This window comes from Odocoileus virginianus, chromosome 27 (genome assembly GCF_023699985.2).
Source record: "Odocoileus virginianus isolate 20LAN1187 ecotype Illinois chromosome 27, Ovbor_1.2, whole genome shotgun sequence".
NCBI classification, from domain to species: domain Eukaryota; kingdom Metazoa; phylum Chordata; class Mammalia; order Artiodactyla; family Cervidae; genus Odocoileus; species Odocoileus virginianus.
Window position 1 is genome coordinate 8603738 of NC_069700.1, and position 19334 is coordinate 8623071.

The 19334-nt window shown below is 46.7% G+C and overlaps 1 protein-coding gene across 5 annotated transcripts in view; it reads left to right on the plus strand.

The window, feature by feature from the left end:
* The window catches only part of JARID2 (jumonji and AT-rich interaction domain containing 2), a 230817-nt gene that overhangs the window by 96633 nt on the left and 114850 nt on the right, over positions 1-19334 (plus strand). For 4 of the 5 annotated variants that reach the window (XM_070457079.1, XM_070457078.1, XM_070457080.1 and 1 more), the window contains one exon: positions 9221-9356. In XM_070457079.1, the coding sequence (XP_070313180.1) occupies positions 9221-9356 (136 nt within the window). Of the gene's footprint in view, positions 1-9220; positions 9357-19334 lie in introns of those variants that run through there. The other variant, XM_020876013.2, reaches the window with a different exon arrangement.

Sequence of the window (19334 nt, forward strand, 5' to 3'; positions counted from 1 at the left end):
AAAATGGCCCCCCAAACTCCTTAACAGGTTTTACAGTGTAGCATGACCAGACATCCAGTCCTTTGGGAAGGTGTGGACACTCATGCTGTTTCCTGGGTGGAGGTTCTTTCTGAGCCAGAAAAAGCCAGCAAGTTAAGTCAGTCAGGTATTGACAGAGCTCATCAAGTCACCCAGCAGTGTCCCAGGGCCTGGGGGGAGAAACAGAAGTATAAAAATCACCCTAGCCCTTGGCCCGGCTCAGAGGCCCATAACCTTGACTGGTCCTGGAAGAGGCGGGGCAGTAGTCAGCCTCAGAAGTCTGGGCCACCCGTTGGCACTGGGAGACTGACTGGTCCTGGAAGAGGCGGGGCAGTAGTCAGTCTCCAAAGTCTGGGCCACCCGTTGGCACTGGGAGACTGACTGGTGGGTGCTGGCTTTTGTCTTCTCTTAAACCCAGAGGAGTTACCTTGCAGGGAAATAACTTAGAATATGATTTGAAGGCATATTAAAGCAGTGCGTGTCTTTAGGGCTTCCTCGTAGACTGAAGAATCTTGTATTTCATCCTCTGAATTTCATGTACATTCCCTGCAAATTTGAAAGGTGAGATGTGGCAGAACAAATTGGAACCACTTCCTGAGAGTTATATGGGTAAATATCAGTTCTTACCTACTTTAGACTCTGGTTTTCCTGTGCGGGGTATTTTTATGTTCCAGAATTTTCTCGTGCCTGTTTTGAAGAGTCTTAGGGCCATAATAAAATGAGTTAGCCAATTGAAAAACTCCATCCAATTCATTATCAGTGCTGGTCTAGAACAGGGATGTTGGAAACATTCTTTAACTGGGCTGTCCATTTTGAGAAGCACATGGCTGACGAGTTCTTGAAATGTGTCCAGTACAACTTAAGGAACTTAATTAAGTCAGTCGTAAATAGCCACATGTGGCTGGTGACTACTCTGTTGGATAGTGCAGCTTAGAATATACCATTTGGGGGGTTTGGGGGTATTCTTATTAACATAAAAAGGCTGTAAGGATGAAAAGATCCCAATCAGTCAGGATGCCCTTGGGAACCTACTTATTTAATGATTTATTCCCAAATGAGGCTGTTGGGAGTTGCTCCTTGGCATTGCCAACACAGAATCGTCTTCTCATTCTCGTTTCTCTTTCCAAGACCCATGTCAAGTATTTATTTGTAATTTGACTTAATTTCTCCCCCGTTTCCTCCACCGAAGGGAGATCGCCAATCCGATTTCTGCCAGTTTCTTGGAGATAATGCCCTCCGGATCACGAGTCCTTTTTGATTATGTTGAAACAACAAACTGTCAGACCAGGAATTGCAGGGGGTTGAATGTTGTGTAGCGTGGCCCTCACTGCTGGTCCCTGCCTGCACCATTTAACCGGGAACGTGCGCTGTCGCTGCCGCTGCCTTGACAACGGCGGGGTCTGACATGCTCAGATGCAAAAAAGCTGACTTGGCAGCTGCCCAGCAGATTTTTATAAAGGCTCAGTTGGTGGCCGGAGATTCAGGCTGTCAGAGTTGTGTTATGCAATAAATCGTTTTCAGCAGAAGTTCTTAATCCAATTTCGGCTGTAGCTTTTTATTTTATTTTTTTAAAATAGGCAGTAATCAAAGATAAGTACACATTATTTAATGGGAGTTTGGAAGAAGTAAAACTCTCCTTGCATAAGCATTTTCAGTCCGTTTACTTTATCCCTGGAAGCTTGTCTTTTGGAGGAAAATTGCTGCTTGAAGTGCTTCTAATTTAAAACCAAGGCAAAGGAACGTCATTCACAAATTCAGTAAGTCAGTGCCTTCCTGGCCATTTATCTGATTTCTAGGTGTGAATGTTCCCCTGTTTTTCTTTGATGTTTGAATATTGACAGATGAAACAGTTTATGAAATTAAAAATGAAGATCGAGTTGATTTGAGACATTGAGTTGATTTCCAGTGGAGAAAATATTTTGTTAAAAGTAGAAGAAACGGTAGTTTTAACCTCTTTATCATTCCTTTAATATTTTCTCTCTCTCTGGCTCTTTAAATCCTTGTTTGTGTGGAATCAGTGCCAAGAATCAACATCCCTAACAAATTATTGCTGTTATTATTTTGGATGCTTTCATTGTTCTCTCAAACTGTCGATGGAAGAGGCTGATATTTCAGACAGCAACAAATTGCATTAAGTAGGGTGATTTAACAGCAGGTATATACAAAACTTGGGCTCTTGAAAATAAAAGGCATTTATGTAAAGGTTTCCAGACATTCTTCCCTGGAAGGAGGAAAGGGCTATGAATTTTCTTTCCACCTCCCTCCTGGAGCCAGTCTTTCACAGTTTTCTTATTAGAAATATCTTCTCAGCAATCAGTCCCCCACCCCCCAGCCCCATGTGGCATTTCCGGTTACTCCAGCCCAGCGTGGGACTGAGCACTGAGACTGGGCATCGCGTCTCTCTTTCTTTTTTAAAAGGAGGTGGAAAGTCACAAGTTGCTCAGCTCCCAGAGCCTTGGCAAAACGAACGGAGATGGAACATACGCATGTGGTGGCGTTGGCAGCTCATCCAGTGGCTGCTGTAATCCAGACACTTCACTGTCTTAACTCCTGTATCAGTTTGAATGAGGGGATGTCATGTCAGGAGCAGGTCTTTCTGCCTGTGAACATGCATGTTCTCTTCTCTCCCATCCTGCATGCCCCTGTCTGCTTGGTTTACTTACCAGAAGCTCTGACGGGAGCATTTGACTGGCTGCTCCCTTCCCGTGAAAGCAGAAGTGTTTTCTGTGGAACATGGTAGTGTGTGCACATGTCTGCACCCCCCCCCCCCTCCAACCCCCCCAAGCCAGTTGACATTTAAAATGTTGGTGGGAGGTTCTGGACTTCAATGTAAAACGTATGTGTCTTGGATACTGGTTTTATTTTATGTGGTGGTGATGTTAAAAATGATCTGCATGGTAGTGAAGACCTTTGCTGGAAGGAACCTAGTCCCTGGTTGACCTTTGTTCCAGTTTCTGCCAGTTGTCCTGGCATCAGTATTAACAGTGCCCTTGGCTGCGATGATAAATTACTTGGTCACTCATAATGGATGAGGCTCTTAACGCAGTTTGTCCACAAGTAGTGGGAAGTTAAGTCTCTTCTATGGAGACTTGTTTCATTTTTATATAGTTGTAATTGTTAGAAAATGTGTGTCTGTGTGTGTGTGTGTGTCTTGTTTAAATTGATCAGAAATGGGCTTCCATAGAACCTGGCACCGGAAACTAACCAGGACTGACTGACCTGGAAACCCCTATTGCTTGCACTCCAGTATTTGAGGGCTGGAAGACTCTCCCCAGGCCTGTGGCTGAGTGGATGGCATGGCTTTTCTGTATCAACAGCCTGATCAGTTTTGAGCCAATCAATTAGAAGAACTCTTGGTGCAGTTAGAACATGTTAATTCAATAATCCAGGGTTTTGAAGTGAGGGCCATAGAGAGAAAATTGGAATTGTCAGCAAATTCTTTTTATATTAAGGCCCTTTTGGGGCTTTATTGAAACTAACATTGATGAGAATTTACACCATCAGTGGAAGTTGGGGTAGGCACTTGAGTACATTTAAAATAGTCATGCATGCCCATGTCCGCAGCTCTAGCCCTTCTCCATGAGGCTGAGTTTGTAGGAGACGTGGCAGTCTGCGCCCAACAGATCATGTACCTTCTTCATTGTTTTGCTGATAAACCTGGTTAAGGAAGAAAGCATCTCATATGTCCTTATATGTCTCTCTGTGTTGGTTTTGGTTTTTGACCGTAGAAGTTGGGAGAAAAATCATAGAAAAATAATTCGCAACTGGGAGCCGTGAGTTTTGTCGGTTTGGGGCCTTCCTTTGGGTTTTGTGGCATGGTAATGGGGGGGTACACCCCTTCACCCAACAAATAAAGTCACCTTGGGGGAGGATATGGTTAACTGCAAGCTTAATGAGATCCTACTGGGTGATGTGGCTGCTGAAATGTATGCCAACTTTCACATTGTGCAAAGAAATAGAAATGATCTCATTGCATATGCTGGTCCTCTTCTGGGATATTATTCACATTTGTGTTTAACTTTGTGTCACCTTTAAAGGGAAGTCATCCCAACTTGGGTAATCAGGGAATGAGAGCTTGACAGATCATGTCACACTGCACTGATTCAAGGAACTAACCATTTCTCAGTGTCTTAACTTTTTTGTTGATTTCATTCTTGCTATTTGGTCACTTGTTTTTTGCTCAGTTAAGAGAAGTCAAAGGAAAGATTGCTCAGTATATTAATACAGACTTCAACAGTTAGATGGTGGTTAGAAGCATTCATCTAGGGTTTCATCTCATCTTCATCTTTGCCTGTTTTCCAGTGGAAGGTAGAAAGTGATGTGAGATGGGCAGGATGGGGCTCGTCTGTACAGCAGAGCTTCTGAAACTTTCACTTGTGCGGGCATCACCAGGGAGTCTTAAAATGAGCCTGCATTTCTACAAGTTGCTGAGTAGTTAAGGCACTGGTGGTCTTCGGAGCACTGTTGTATCTCTAAGCTGCTCTGTGGGCTTTGGAGAATCCTTCGGTGGTGCTATGTGCCACGTGGTGTGCACGTGGTGTGTGGTGTCTTCACATGGTTACTTTCTGTGCCCCCTTTTCTTATATGTCTGTTACAAAGCTTAGAGCAGCTTCTTCAATAAGAAGATTATGATGAGATACATTCTACTTTAATGCCTGAGCCCTTGCCATTTTCAAACTTTTTTCAAAAAATGGTAGATGTTTTGCAAATGAAAACAAAACTGTCACTTGTACTTTCAAAGATCTTATTATTTAGACTTCCATTTGCAAAAGTGATTTCTCGAAGTTAGTTGCAAAGCAAATCTATGTGATGACTCCCCCCCTCCCTCCTTCTGTCTGCCAGCAGATCTAATTTTGTTGTTGTTGTTGTTAATTTCAGTGTTTGCAGAGCATTTTGAGGGGCATGGGGAGAAATCCGAGATCGTGGGGTAGGAATGAGAAAGGGTGGTGTGTCATCTGAGAGTTCATTCTTCTTAAGATTTAGGTGATCAGTTAACCCTGATCTTATCATGGAAACCCCAAATGACAGGAGCTATTTTTAAATCATTAATGCCACTCACCACAACTGGCCACACACTCTGAGCGGCCGCATTTGCATCCGAATGAGACTGCTGGACGTTGGATCAGTGGTGTGACTCTATCTGCCTTGATTAAGCTGACCAGTAAAGCAAATGGACGGGGGGCTGGGTGTGGTAGAGGAAGCTTGCTTTCATGGAGAAGAGCTTGCTCTCTGCTTCCAGCGCTGCGGTGCAGATCTAGGGTGATTCCCTCTGAGGAGCAACAGAGCCACCAGGCCCATGAAGGTCAACAGGAGATTGTGAGGATTTTGAACACTGAGGCACCATTGGCCTATCAGTCGATTTGAAGATAGTGATTTGGGGCTGACTAAGTGAATACAGAGCTGGGAGAAGATAGAAGGAGGGGCTCCTGGGAGAAACGGGAGGAGGAGCTCGCGAGGTGGGTGGCAGGGAGAGGAACTGAGAACAGGAACAGGCTGTTTAGTGAAGGAATCTGGGTAGCGTTTAACCGAGGTGAAGGGATTGTGGGGCAGTAGATTTGGGCTCTGTAAGGCCACGTGGACTTGGAGATGGGCGCTGTCTTCACAGGGAGCTCGGTGGTGGCAGTGGGGTGGTGTGCGGGTGTTAGGTTGTTGACAGGCTTGCCACTGAGAATGCGAGGGGTTGCCCGGCCCTGTTGGAGTCGTCACTGTGGGGCCCTTTTTACGGAGATAGTGTGTTTTTAGTCAAGGAAATTGGAGTGATTTTAGGCCCTGCACTTCACCCATCCTGGAAATGTGGCACTGGCAGGCCGGCTGTGGGTGGTAACGTGGGAGGCATGAGGTTGAGTTGGTCCAGTTTTCAGCATCCTGAGCTCTCACGCAGTGACGGGTGCTGGGAGAACACTGTGAGGAGCAGGAGAAACGACTCCATGGAGACGTTATTTCTTTGGCTGGTTAAATAAGACAGCTACTGAAAAAGGGAGGAGAAAACGGAAGGGCTGGACTTAAAAGGTCATGGAAGCTCTTGGGGCAGGGGTGAGGTTTGCCTTTGGAGTTCCTGACTTCTAATGAGAGGGTTAGGCCTGGGCTATGTTCTAGAGTGCTCAATAGAACTTGGGTTGTTCAGAACTATGAGAAGGCAAGTGTTAGGCCCCTGAGTACCTTCTTCTTTTCCAGCTTTCCAGGACACCCGGCTTGCAGGGCCTGTGTGCCTCGTGGCTGGCTGCAAGCCCACCTTGCCAGCCTCCCACTTGAGAGGGGTGTGCACCGAATGTGGGGATTCATTGTGACTCTACAGCTGTGAACGGCAGTTTGATTTCTCATTTCTAAATCATCACTTAACCTGCTGGGCTTTTGGAAACAGGGTAGAGTCGACTTCTTACCTGTTAGGTTTGTGTCTTGCATCAACAATGAGGGAGGTGACAAGTCTTGACCAGCAGTCTAGATTATTAAAGAACTCGTGTGTGGTGGTTTATTTTTATTTTTAATGTCTAGAACTTGAAACCCTGTATTCTGAGTCCTAGATTTCCTTCTCCTGTATTTATCTTATCTTATTGGGCTTCCCTGCTGGCTCAGACAGTAAAGAATCTGCCTGCAATGCAGGAGACCTGGGTTCAGTCCCTGGTTTGGGAAGATCCCCTGGAGAAGGGGATGGCACCCCACTCCAGTATTCTTGCCTGGAGAATGCCATGGACAAAGGAACCTGGCGGACTTACAAGTCCATGGGGCTGTAGAAAGTTGGACACGACTGAACAACTAACACACTATCCAGATAGGTGTCATGAAGCTGCTGATATTATTAAGTGAGCGTTAAATGGGTCTTCCTTTGCAGAAGTTATCCTCTCACAAGGTTTGTCTGTTTTAATTAGATATCAGTCTTCAGGGTGTTTAATTCTCTCTTTGGAAGACCTGGAGTCAGAATAAAGGCTGCAGTCTGAACAGGAAGCAGTAAATTGTCATAGGAATTTTACATTGAAAGCTATTTTTGGGGCTTTACAGTTTATAAACTGTGTGTGTATGTAGGACATTAATCATTCATAGTCATGGCCTGGTTTGTGGTGGAGACCTAATTGCTGAGGATAGGAACCTGGAGTGGTGGGGACCATTCTGTCGGGAGGCTTCCCTGGGTCCTGGAGGGTAGATTTCAGCCCATGAGCGTGGACTCTTCCCAAGGCTGAGACTGTCACTCGGGGGAACCAGTCTGCTGGAGGCACGCTCATGCACACTCGCGGGGCTTGCTCGCTGCCAGGAGTGAATTCTTTGTGCTTTTCACCTCTTGGGTAGCTGAATCATTGGCCTTTTAGGCAGTTGGTTCCTTGGGCTCCTCAAGTGGGGTCTGGTCGGAGCTCTTGGTTTTCCTGGTTTTCAGCCGTGGAGTTGCCTGGCCTCTGGTGGCTGGTACAGAGTGGTGGTACACAGTGGTACAGAGAGGCTGTGTGCGGTGGAGTCTGCTGGGGTTGAGCTCAGTCTTCATGTGTGAACTTGACCACCACCCTGGTCTGTAGATGCCTTGGTGCTTTCCGGAGAGCCACTGCAGGGAGAGGGTGTGTCTTCTCCTCCTGGAGGTGCTGGAAGCAGGTGTGAGGCACCAGGGACAGCCCCGGAAAGGTGGGAATCCTGGCTCTTTGCTCCTAGGCCTTCTCTTCCCCTTCTTACAGAAGATGGAGAATCACTGTCATTCTAGGAAATCCTGGAAGATTAACAGGAGCACAGCTTCCGTTATGTGGGGCTTAGAGACTGTGTGGTTGGATTTCTAAGATGCAGTGTGTGTTTATGCAGAGTTTTAGGAATTTACAAGCTGGAGAAGAGCTTGGATAATCTACCTCCCTTATCTCCGCCGGAGGCTTTAGGAGGAGGCTTTAGTGACCCGGTAGTGGCAGGGAGTGAAAACCAGTTCTGTAGGGTGCGGAGAGCAGCAGCAGCAGCAGCCTGACCTGGACATACTTGGCCTCCTGTTTGAACAAAAGGAACCTGAAGAACCAGAACCCCGCTTTTCTGTCATTTCTGACTGCAGCCACGGACTGCAGCACGCCAGACTTCCCTGTCCGTCACCACCTCCCGAAGTTACTTACTCGCTTAAGACCCCAAGTACCCAAGAAGCACATAATCCTTCTATCTCCAAATTGAGCTCTTAGAAAAATGAAGTCTTGAAGTAGGTGTGTGACTGTAAGGACTTCTCAGATGAGCAGATGTCCACAGCAATCAGATGTCCACTGTAGGCAGATGTAAACAGGATAGAACCTGTGAGGGTCTCAGGCTGTGGGAAGCAGCTTTTTAAACCTTGAGAGCCTTCTTGCTGGTTCCATGAAAGAGTTAACTTGGTTGGCGCACCGTATTCGCCATCTCCAGGCACCCCTGTCTTCGCAGACTGGGCCCCGGTCCTGCCCCATCCCCGCTGGTCTGCAGTCTATCTTAGCTCCTGGAATTGCCAGAGTGGTCCCTGGGTGGGCTGCTGCTGCTTTGGTTCCCCTGTCCTCCCAGCCTGCCCTTGTTTTGGTCAGTGCTCTCTCAAGAGCTTACACTAGATCTGATACAACAGACCAGGGTAGCCACTCTTAAATGAAACCTTCGAGACCTGTTACTGTGTGTATTCTTTGAAAAACCACCCCCCACCACCCCATTCGCTATTCCACCAAGATCCATTGCCCTTTTTCTGCAGTGGTCTCTCTCCCTCTCTCACTTTTTTTGTGTGTGATTCATTCCCTTAAAAGGCCAGTGCAGATCCAGTTTCATTTCTTTTGACTAAACGGTAAATTCCTTGAAAGCAGCGCCGATTCCCAACAACAACATTTCCCAAAGAGTGGGGCACATGTTTGTGAGGTGCCTGCGCTCTGGAACTGCTCACTCCAAAGAGCTCCAGTACAATGATGCGTTACCCTTCTTGTTATGGCTGCCGCCCCGCTCTTTTCTAAACTTTGCCAAGAATATAAAACTTCAGTATTACCAGTTAATGACACGATTTGGGCACGGGGCGTGTGAAGGGAGATGCTCCTCTGGTCCCGTTACAGCCTGAGGGGTGGCCCTCCAGGACGGACCAGTGCCCTCTCTCAGGATGTAGTTCTCATCTCTGGAACTGGCTCTCAGTCATGCAGTACTTGCTTGGGATTTTTTTTTTTTTTTTTTTTGAAGTTTATTCTGACTCTTGAACATTTGCTTCCTTTCTTTGAAGTAACACGCCTCTCCCCATTCTTCCTTGTTTCCCCAGGATGACAGTGATGGGATTCCGTGGTCAGAAGAAAGGGTGGTACGTAAAGTCCTTTATTTGTCTCTGAAGGAGTTCAAGAACGCCCAGAAGAGGCAGCACGGGGAAGGCATTCCTGGGAGCCTGAAGGCTGTGAGCGGTGAGTTGCCTGTTGTGTCGGGTTGGATGCCGTGCTGGCCCCGGCCTTGTTTCTGAGATGGGTGTGTTTGCTTGGGGCGGCTCGTGCTTCTCAGGCTGGGCCCCTAACAGCAGTTACCCTGGTTGGGTTTATGGATTCATTTTCATGCTCCTTTATGTGCTGCATGACATAATTGGCAAGGTGCCTTCATTTGTGTGTGCCCTGTAGACAAGACCTGGGCTGCGATCTGGTTTCTGCTATTTCCTGGGTTGTGTGGAGAGCTGGATATACAGGTTTTTCTGGGAACATCTGTCTTTCTATCCACGTAGGGGAGCAGAAGCTGCCTTGGATGACCTTGCTGATTGTGGCCCCTGTTTCCAGAGGAGGCAGCCTGAGTTTGTGTGCCTGCTGCCTGCCGCGCTGTCTCTCTGGCTCTGAGCCTCCCAAGGTCCAGGCCGGTGCCTGCGTGGTGGCAGGTGGATGGCACAGGTGTTTGCTGTGCGTCCCGTGTTCTCCTCCTGGGTGCTTGTCAAGTGGATCCCTGAGGCCTGGCGGGAAAGTTGCCCCTGTCCCAGTCTGATGTCTCTTTTTGACAGGGTTAGTGTGACTCAGATGGCATCAGCCAGTGAAGACCGTTTCGGAACAAGCATTTGGTTACCGTTTATATTTTATCTCGAGGGTTGTGGCTGTGGCAGCAGCATTCCACGGCCTCTCTTGTTAATTTCTTGGATTAAACATGAGTGAATTGACCTTATTCTGCTTGTATTTGTTTGAAGTAAGGAGATAAGGAAGAGGAGAACCTATTATTCTTTTTGCGTCTTTTCTGTAATGGTGGAGTGGTAAAATCATGGCACATGGGAACCTGGCAGCTTGCCAGGCTGCTGACTGACAGGTTGACAGGGCGTGGAGGTTTTTCCATCCTGCTTAGTTGTGAGGTGAGTTGTCTGGGAGCCTCTTGTTGGAACCAGTGCTTCCAGACAAGACCTGTTGGTGGACTCTTTCTGTAAGGCGATGGCAGGGTTTCCTGAGATGGCTTTCCTGAGTGCCCCTGGGTCTGCCCTGCCGCCACTCGTATTCTGTCACTCTCTCCTGGTCTTGTGTGACTGAAGGCCAAGCCAGTGTGATGGGGAAAGGCCCTTATTGAATCTTGCGTGTGTGTGTAATCAAAATAATTTGAGTACTCTCTTGCCACAGTGTACTGCTCAGAGCCCTGTGTGGTCATGGGTCTCCTCCAGTGGAGGAACCCCACTCATTCCTTGACTGCTGGGAATAGAGTGAATGCTCAACCCCACATCATTTTAAAGAGCACGTGTGACCAGTCTTGCCTTCATTGCTCCACACTGAACATACTGTTTTGCTGTGAAGTTTTGGGGGAGAGGATGATTGGGGTGGCGTTTTACTGGGACTGCGGTCACAGCAGAGTGATGGCTACGGTGGCGCTGGACTCACTGCTGTGACAGGCGTGCTCTCATCCTGCTCTTCAGGGGTGGTGATGCTTTGGTACTTTTGAATTTTTTAAGAAATAAAAGTCAAACTAACTGGGAAAAATCAGCTTTTAGTACAGAAAGGTAGCCAGGTGTCAGGGATTGAATGGTGGTGAAATTAGGGTAAAAGAACAAAAACTACAATTACGTATTCAGGAAGAGACTAGCCCTGCCAGCTAGTCAACCAATCGTAACTCTTGTTTTCATCGGCATAGTCAGGGCTTAACGATAGTGAGGAAGGAATTTTAAGAAAAGCTGGCCTATACATCTCTATTGGGATCATTGAAAACTTAATTCTGTTACCACCTCCTTAAGAAAGGTGGTTTTTGTTGTTTGTCTTGATAGGTTGCCTTTCACTCTGATAAAGCCTGACTTATCTTTTTTCTTTTTTTTTCTTTTAAACACTCAGACATCGAGGCTTCCGTCTTTCTGTTGTGAGGTTGCATGAGCATGCCCTTTTCTGGTTCGTGTTGCTGTTTGTGCAGGCTGCATTGCAGGGCCACCTTTTTGCTATTCCTCATACTGTTTCGATAGCAGTTCTAAATAACACATCACCCTGTTTTAGAACCTGTGTATGTTTCAAGAATCATTTTCTTAAAGGCAGTTAGTATGTTAAACAAAATGTGCTTTCTTATTTAGGGACTGCTGGAAAGCATCAGTGTCCCAGATGGCGCTAGTTGTAAAGAACCTGCTTGCCAACGCAGGGGATGTAAAAGATGCTGGGTTCGATCCCTGGGTCGGGAAGATCCCCTGGAGAAGGACACAGCAACCCACTCCACTGTTCTTGCCTGGGAAATCCCATGGACAGAGGAGCCTGGTGGGCCATAGTCCATAGGGTTGCAAAGAGTTGGACACGACTGAAGTGACTTTGCATGCACGCATGGAAATGGAAAGCACGGAAACTAGACTTGTTACCATGGGAATAAGTTCTTCTGTGTAGGTCCCAGAGTCTCAGGGTGCTCTTTCTAAGGGGTGTGATGCAGAGAAAGCTGAAATAGCAGGCAGCCTCCAAGACTCTTTGGGAGTAATAAGGATTGTAAGCAGTGTTACCTTTGAATGTGTATACATGTGTGCTTCTGTGTGCACGTCGTCAAGTGTCAGTCGCTCAGCTGTGTCCGACTCTTTGACACCCCATGGACCCGCCAGGCTCCTCTGTCTGTGGGTCTCCAGGCAGGAACACGGGTGGGTTGCCATGCCCTTGAGTGGGTGCTGTGTAATCAGCATTCGTGTGCAGTGCAGTGACCTTATCTGGAGCTGGGCCTCACTACGCCTCACAGCACTCTCCGGGATTCCTCATTGTGGGCTGGTGAAGATGGGGTCCTGGTTGTGGGGAAAAGTGGTTTTAAGAGTCATGCTTTTTCATTTTTCTTTTCTCTTTTTTCTTTTATTGTCTCCTATCTTCTCAAGATTCCCTTTCTTTTTTTTTTTTCTTGGTTTCATTTGATGCTTTTTATCTCTAGCTGAGGGGTTTACTTCTTAAGATTCTGTATCTTAAAAGTCTTTTTTAAAAAAACAGAGGTATTTATAATTAAGCAGCAGGCTGGCAGGGGTAGAAGTAGCAGGTCAATGGCCTAGGGAGGGTCAAGGATGAGCGGGCTCAGAGGTTTCAGTGTTTAAAGCAGAGTGAACCTTCGGCTATCCCTGTCCTAATAATCCATGAGTGGCGATCTCTTTCAAAAGTTGAAATAGTTTAGTGTTAGCTGTGACAGAAAGTTACCTGCTGGTAGAGTTTGAAGCAGTCTAGTCTGGAGCCCCCACTGGGAGGTGTGGTAGGAAACGGGATGGGGCAGAGGGGAGAGCAGGTGCCTGTACCCCATTTTGGGGGATGGTAGGGGGGGCTTCTGTCCCTTGTGCTCCCTTTCTCATGCTTTATGGCGTGGGAGTCATGGGTAGTGGGGTTCACCTCTGAGACCCGTGGCATTTTCACCTGTAAGGGCAAGAAGACATTCTCGTGGGGGCTGTTTGAGAATTCTCTGTGGTCGTGACTCACTGATGGCACACAGTTCCTTATAATGCAGTAGCAGAATTGCAATTACAGCTCAAGCCATGTTACTTTGAATCCAGTACTGATTTTTGAATCCTGAATGGAGGAAAATGACACCTTATCCTTGCAACAGTGGTATGAGAAAGATGGTGTTTTGTTTTACCCCTATATTTAAGCAAAGATGTTTCAGAATTATTGGTCTTGCCAGAGTTTCCTGGGAAAATACAATTTTAAAACGATTATTTTGAGTTCACAGAATGGGCTTGACATAATTTTTATCTAATTTGGAAATGAATTGACATCACTGCCGTGAAATCACGGGCATGCCAGGATGATAAACAAGCAGCCCCCTGCCCTGGCCCCTTGTATGAGGAAGGTGGGGGGCTGATGTCTGCTTAGAGGGTACACACAGCAGCTTGTCTGAGTGACTGGGCTCAGCTGTCCCACTTCTGCAGGTCCAGTAGGGCAGGAAGCCCAGCAGACTAAGATAGCAGTTCAGCTCAGTCGTGTCTGACTATCTGCAACCCCATGGCCTGCAGCACGCCAGGCTGCATCACCGACTCCTGGAGCTTACTCAAACTCATGTCCATCGAGTTCAGTGATGCCATCCAACCATCTCATTCTCTGTTGTCCCCTTCTCCTCTCACCCTCAGTCTTTCCCAGCATCAGGGTCTTTTCCAGTGAGTTGGTTCTTCACATGAGGTGGCCAAAGTATTAGAGTTTCAGCTTCAGCATCAGTCCTTCCAATGAATATTCAGGACTGATTTCCTTTGGGATGGACTGGTTTGATCTTGCGGTCCAAGGGATTCTCAAGAGTCTTCCCTGACACCACAGTTCAAAAGCATCACTTCCCTCTAAGGTAGTAGAGAGACTTCATATTTTATGTCATAAAATCTATGTTTGCCGTCAGTCTTGCTTTTGTAGTCTATAAAGTGACAAGGGATGATTTTTTTTTTTTTTTTTGTCTTCCTGGAGGTGGTGAATGTGAGTCTGGGACAGCCCGGTGGGTTGTCTGTGTAGGAATTGCACCTGAGGTTACAGCTTGTTGACTGTAGCCAGGCTGCTCGGAGGCAGCGGTCAGATTTCTGCTGGATGCGAGCCCTCTGTCTCCTTGGTGCTGGAGATGGTGCCACTTTTCCCGGTGGTAATAAACTGACAAAAGCTTCAGAGAAGCTGGCAGAGGCCTCGGCCTTGGCCACTCTTTGAGGGCCCTTGGCCCTCTGGGGCTGAAATTGGGGACATTTAAATAATAACATGCTACACACATAATGAGTACACATAATTGCACAGTCAGGGAGGGGAGCTATTAGCTGTATTTGAATTTCATTTACTTTCTATAAATTTCATCTGAAATCCAGCAAACCCTCTGGCCAGCTAAAGCATCTTGACTAGATTTAAGGGAAACTGGGTCTTTTTTCTTAGAATCTGACAATAGTTGTGATAGCTGGAACTTGTATTGCATGCTTGCTCTTTGCCAGTTGTTTATTGTTCTAGCATTTTACCTGTATTTTGCTCATTTAATCTTCAGGACTCACCATTTTATAGAAGTTGAGGGAACTGCATTAGGGTGGATTAGCAATTTGCTTCCCCGACTAGTTCCAGGCAGAGCCAGGATTTAAACCCTGGGTTTCTGCATTGAGCTCCCCTGCTTACAATCACCGTTGAAATAAATAGAGGTCACTTTGAGACCTATAAAGATAGGATTCCAAAAATATGAGATCGTAGGAGTACTTTTTTTCAAGTAGCATTTTGTTTCAAAGGAGATACTGTGAAGTCTTTCATGAGCAAGGAGAAGTCAGAAGAGGGGGCAGTTCAAGTATTTATTCACCTGAGGGTGGTTCTGGGCTTTACTAGCACTTGTTAGTGAATTGATAGTGAGAAAAAAAAAAAACTGCATTCCTCCTGGTCACCCTCCTTACATGCAGATACATTCATTATTACTTTGTGTTTCTTCACCTAGGGATAAAGATTTGTAACTTTAATATTGTTGTTGAACAGGCCAGCTGGCATAGGGCTGCCAGTCATGTCGAGGGTGTGGTGAGACAGGGGCGTTGGCCTTGCTTGCGACAGCTGCCCATTTGTAGCCGAGGACCAAAGCTAGAAGGGCAGATTGGGACCCCGTCTACAGCCGCGCCACCCTTACTTCTTTTTTAAAAGAATAGAGTTTTCATTAGACTTTCTTCAGAATCTCTATGAGATTACTGATGTCTATGCAATGAGACATGGGCACAGCTCCTGCAAATTCACTGTTTACAGGATGAGATGAAAAAGTGACTTGAGTCAAAATCAAAGCCCGGGCACCTTGTCTGATGAATGAAAGTTTCTTTTCGGGCACATTTAAAGTGAGTGCCGTGGTTGTACATCTACCTTCCCCTGTCCTGAAGCTCTCAGATCTTGCGCTTCTCAAGATAGTCCCTGTTTTAACAGGAAAAGCAATTTTTCCCTCCCTGGTGGTTGTGGTTTCGGTATTCAGTCACCAGGTGTCCGACTCTTTGTGACCCCATGGGCTGCAGCATGCTGGGCTTCCCTGTCCTGCACTATCTCCTGGAGTTTGCCCATTCATGTTCAGGTTCATGTCCATTGAGTTGATGATTCCATCCATCTCTTCCTCAGTCTTCCCCTTCTCCTCCTGCCCTCAATCTTTCCTAGCATCCGGGTCTTTTCAAATGAGTCAGTTCTTCACATCAGGTGACCAAAGGGTTGGAGTTTCAGCTTCAGCATCAGTGCTTCCAGTGAATATTCAGGGTTGATTTCCTTTGGGATTGACTGGTTTGATCTCCTTGCTGTCAAGGGACTCTGAAGAGTCTTCTCCAACACCACAGTTTGAAAGTACCAATTCTTCGGCGCTTAGCTTTCTTTATGGTCCAACTCACACATCTGTACATGACTACTGGAAAAACCACAGCTTTGACTGCACGGATCCTTCTGCTTTTCCAGGTGAACTCCTGTGGGCAGCAGTGCTCTTGGGCAGTGAGTTAAGCTTTCTCCTAACAGGCCAGTGTCTGAGACATTTCTCACCTGGGTCCCCTGACAGTACTCCTTGGAAATGAGAGCTGCGTGCGACGAGGGCAGATACACGTCTTGAAAACAGCCCACATTTATTCTTTGTTTAAAAACAAAGCTACATCTGTCTTGAAAAATAGGACAGTTGAGAAGGCGTGATTTCTTTCTTGTAGGTGTTCTGTCGTCAGTCTGTTCATGACCCTGAGTAATGCAGATGGGATATTTCTGGATAGAGCTCCAATTTGATCAACACTTGATAGGGTTCTTAGTATATAGGAGGTATTGTGAGTAATAAAGTGGAACTGAAGTTGCTTATTTTGGAGGAGTCAGAAGAGCTTATTTTATCTCGTCTAAGATGCATCATTGAGTGATGCATTATTTTATGAAAGAAAGGAAAAAATGCTTCCAGTTATAAGTGTAAGTCATCATAATTGTGAGGTGCTTTCAACAGAAAAATGTGTGAGACTTGGTATCAGTGAAGCACAGCAAAATACAACAAAATGCTTTAAAAAATCAGAGGTGCTTGTGACCAATTTGGTGTCAAGCTAGCAGGGAGGCAGGTGATGTAAAAGACCCAGTGTTGAGCTCCTGGGAAAAGCTTCTGTAAAGAAGTTGCATTCTGATGAACCTTAAAACTGAGGGCTGCGGGGCGGGACAGGGTAGAGGACCAGCCAACAGACTCAGCCAGGAGGGTTGATGTTGGTCCAGCAGGGCATGTGGCAGATTGCAGTGGCCGGCCTGCTTGACTGCTCTAGCCCCAAGGCAGCAGTGAGCCTGCCTGGCTGCAGTTAGGGGTGCTGAGAACCGGAAGGGACTTCTGGAGGTATAGAGGTCAGCCGCCTCATTTTACAGAGGAGAGATTTTGAACCTTGCTGATGAGCTTAACTGGAAGAAATGGATCATGCTAAAGGCTGAAACCAGAAATCCAATTTAAATGATGGCGGGACACTAGGCTTCCCAGTAGGCAGGGCTGTGTGTGAAGAGAGGGAAGAATGGCGGTGCCTGTGGAGATTGTGTCTGCTCCTCTTTCCTGTCACTGGTGCGTGAGGCCCACTGCCTGTGCGGCCTCCTCAGCCTGCCGCCTCCGGCAGTTCTGCAAGCACCATGCTCCTCCCATTACCTCCCCCGTCCTCTGGGCTTGGACCCGCTGGTGGGAGGAGGAGCACGCCTCACAGGTGCCACCCAGGGGGCCGCAGGCGTGCGAGGTCTGAGTTGGAGAGAGTCCCGCGGTGTTTTCCTGCCTGTCCCTGTCCTTAGAGCAGCCACCTTTTGAGGGGTGTGGAAGGCCGGAGGATGGCAACCTGCTGTTCCCATCTGGGATGTTCTTTAAGGCTCTTCCTCCCACTAAGAGTCTCTCTGGTCAGCGCCTCTGTCTGCGCACCAGAGTCCCCTTTTCTCATTGCCCCAACGACAGCACTCTGGAAAGGAGTCCTCCTTTCTATGTCCTTTATTTATTTCTTTACTAGATCTTCCCATCAGTAGACATAGCATGTTGCATTAATAGTTTCTCCCATTAAAAATAAATCCTCAGATAATCTTATCTTCTTCCCTCTATTCATTTCTGTTTATTCATTACTTTATAGAATTCCTCCAAAGAAAGTGTTCCAAGTCTCTTTCCCTGTTACTTACATTCATGTTAATATCTTCTCTCCCCTTCTCTTTGAACCCTTAGTCAGGTCACTTAGCAAGGCCGATGCCCAAATCCACTTATCAGCCAGTGTGACTTCAGCCGCCCATTTGGCTGCGTTTGACATGACGCATCTCACCTGAACTCTGATTGCCTGCTCACCTTCCAGACTTTGTCTCCTTGATAGGTCTCCTGAGCCTGGGGTGCACCAAGCCAACTCTGTGTATCTGTTCACTCTTACGTGCTCTTGCCTTGCTAGTCAGTAAATGCAAATTCCATTCTTCTAGTTGCTTTGATCAAAACCTTGGAGTGACCTGGTACTTCTCTCTTCTTTCCTCCAGATTTCACAAAAACTGTTCATTCTAAGCTCACAGTATCTTCTGAAATTGATTTTGTACCACTGCCACCGGTCCACCACCTCTGGTTTGGGCTGAGACTCCTAAAGCTCTCTTTATGAAGCTCTTCTGCCTTTCCCCCTCTCTAGGCAGCAGCCAGTTCTTTGCAAGCAGGAATCGGCACGTGCCATGTCCTGCGATGTCCCCCATCTCTCAGTGTGGAAGGCAGACATCCTTACCCTGGACACCAGATGTGGTCCTCCAGCATCTTTCTGGTCCTGTCTGCCTGTCTCTCCCTCACCCCTATCTCAACTAGTCCAACCTTCCTGCTGCATGTAGTAGTGTACTCTCGCCCCAGAATTTTCTGCTTGCTGATGCTTCTATTTAGAATACCTATGTGACTTTAAGTACTTCTAGGTTCAGGGTCTTGGTTAAATATGCCCTTAACTGAAGATTTCTATAAGCATTATACAAAAATTGTGCCTTCGCCTGTTGCCCTTTGGCTCCTCACCTTGTAATGTTTTTTCTGCCTCGACTCTCTCCCTGCCTGGCATTGTATTTTTTATTACAAGCTCTCTCCCTGTAGTAGATGGTGAGTTCCAGAAGGGAGCATCTTCATCCATCTTGACTGCTGCTGTGTGCACAACTCCTGAGTGCTGTGTAGAGCGTGTGCTCACCTACACACTGCCTGTGTCCCCGACCCCTGCCCTTCACCCCTCAGCCCCACTGTGGACATGCTCCTTTCTGTTCAGGGGTCTCCAGTTCTCCAGACTTCATTTCTGAAATGGCATGGACCTTGACCTCTAACCCCCTTATCCCAGATCACAAGCCATGTCGTTTCCTGTTACCAAAACGCATGTTTATTCATAATTGTGATGTGTTTATAAGTCTTATCATCATAATTCTTGGAATCAGGTCACCTCTTTACCCTTTCTTTCTGAACCACAGTTGTTGAATGCTTGCCTAGATACAAGATACATTGATTGGGAATTTTAAGTTAAAATTGAGCTTTCTTAGGAAATAAGTTACTGCTTTTAATTTTCATAACTGTTTTACTATCATAACTTTGTGGGTTTGTTTAGTGGGCCTCATATGGAAAGCAACATGTGCAAAGCTATGTAGCTGAGAAGTGGTCAAGTCAGGATCTGAACCCAGGACTACTGAATCCAGATCTTGCCCCCACCTTAAAAAAAAAAGAAAACAAAAAACCTGAGGCAGTCTTTACACTCTGTGAAATCACCTCTCTTGGGTGTAAAGTTCAGTGAGTTGCCAAATGTACACACACCCGTGTGTTCAGTGCTCCATTGCTGATCCAGGACTTTTCCAGGCACCCCAGAGAATGGCCCTTCCAGTTCATTTGACTCCTTTAGCGTGTACACATTCGGCAGTTTGTCAGCCTGTCTCTGTTTTTAGAAGCTTTCATAAAAGCTTCATAAAGTCATAGTTTATATGAGTTTGTGACCTTCACCCAGAATGTGCCAGCTGCTGGACAGTGTCTTTGGAGACTTGAAGGTGCCTCAAAGCAGAGGCACATGTGTGTCCAGTGAGCAGCTCTTGGAGGTCTTG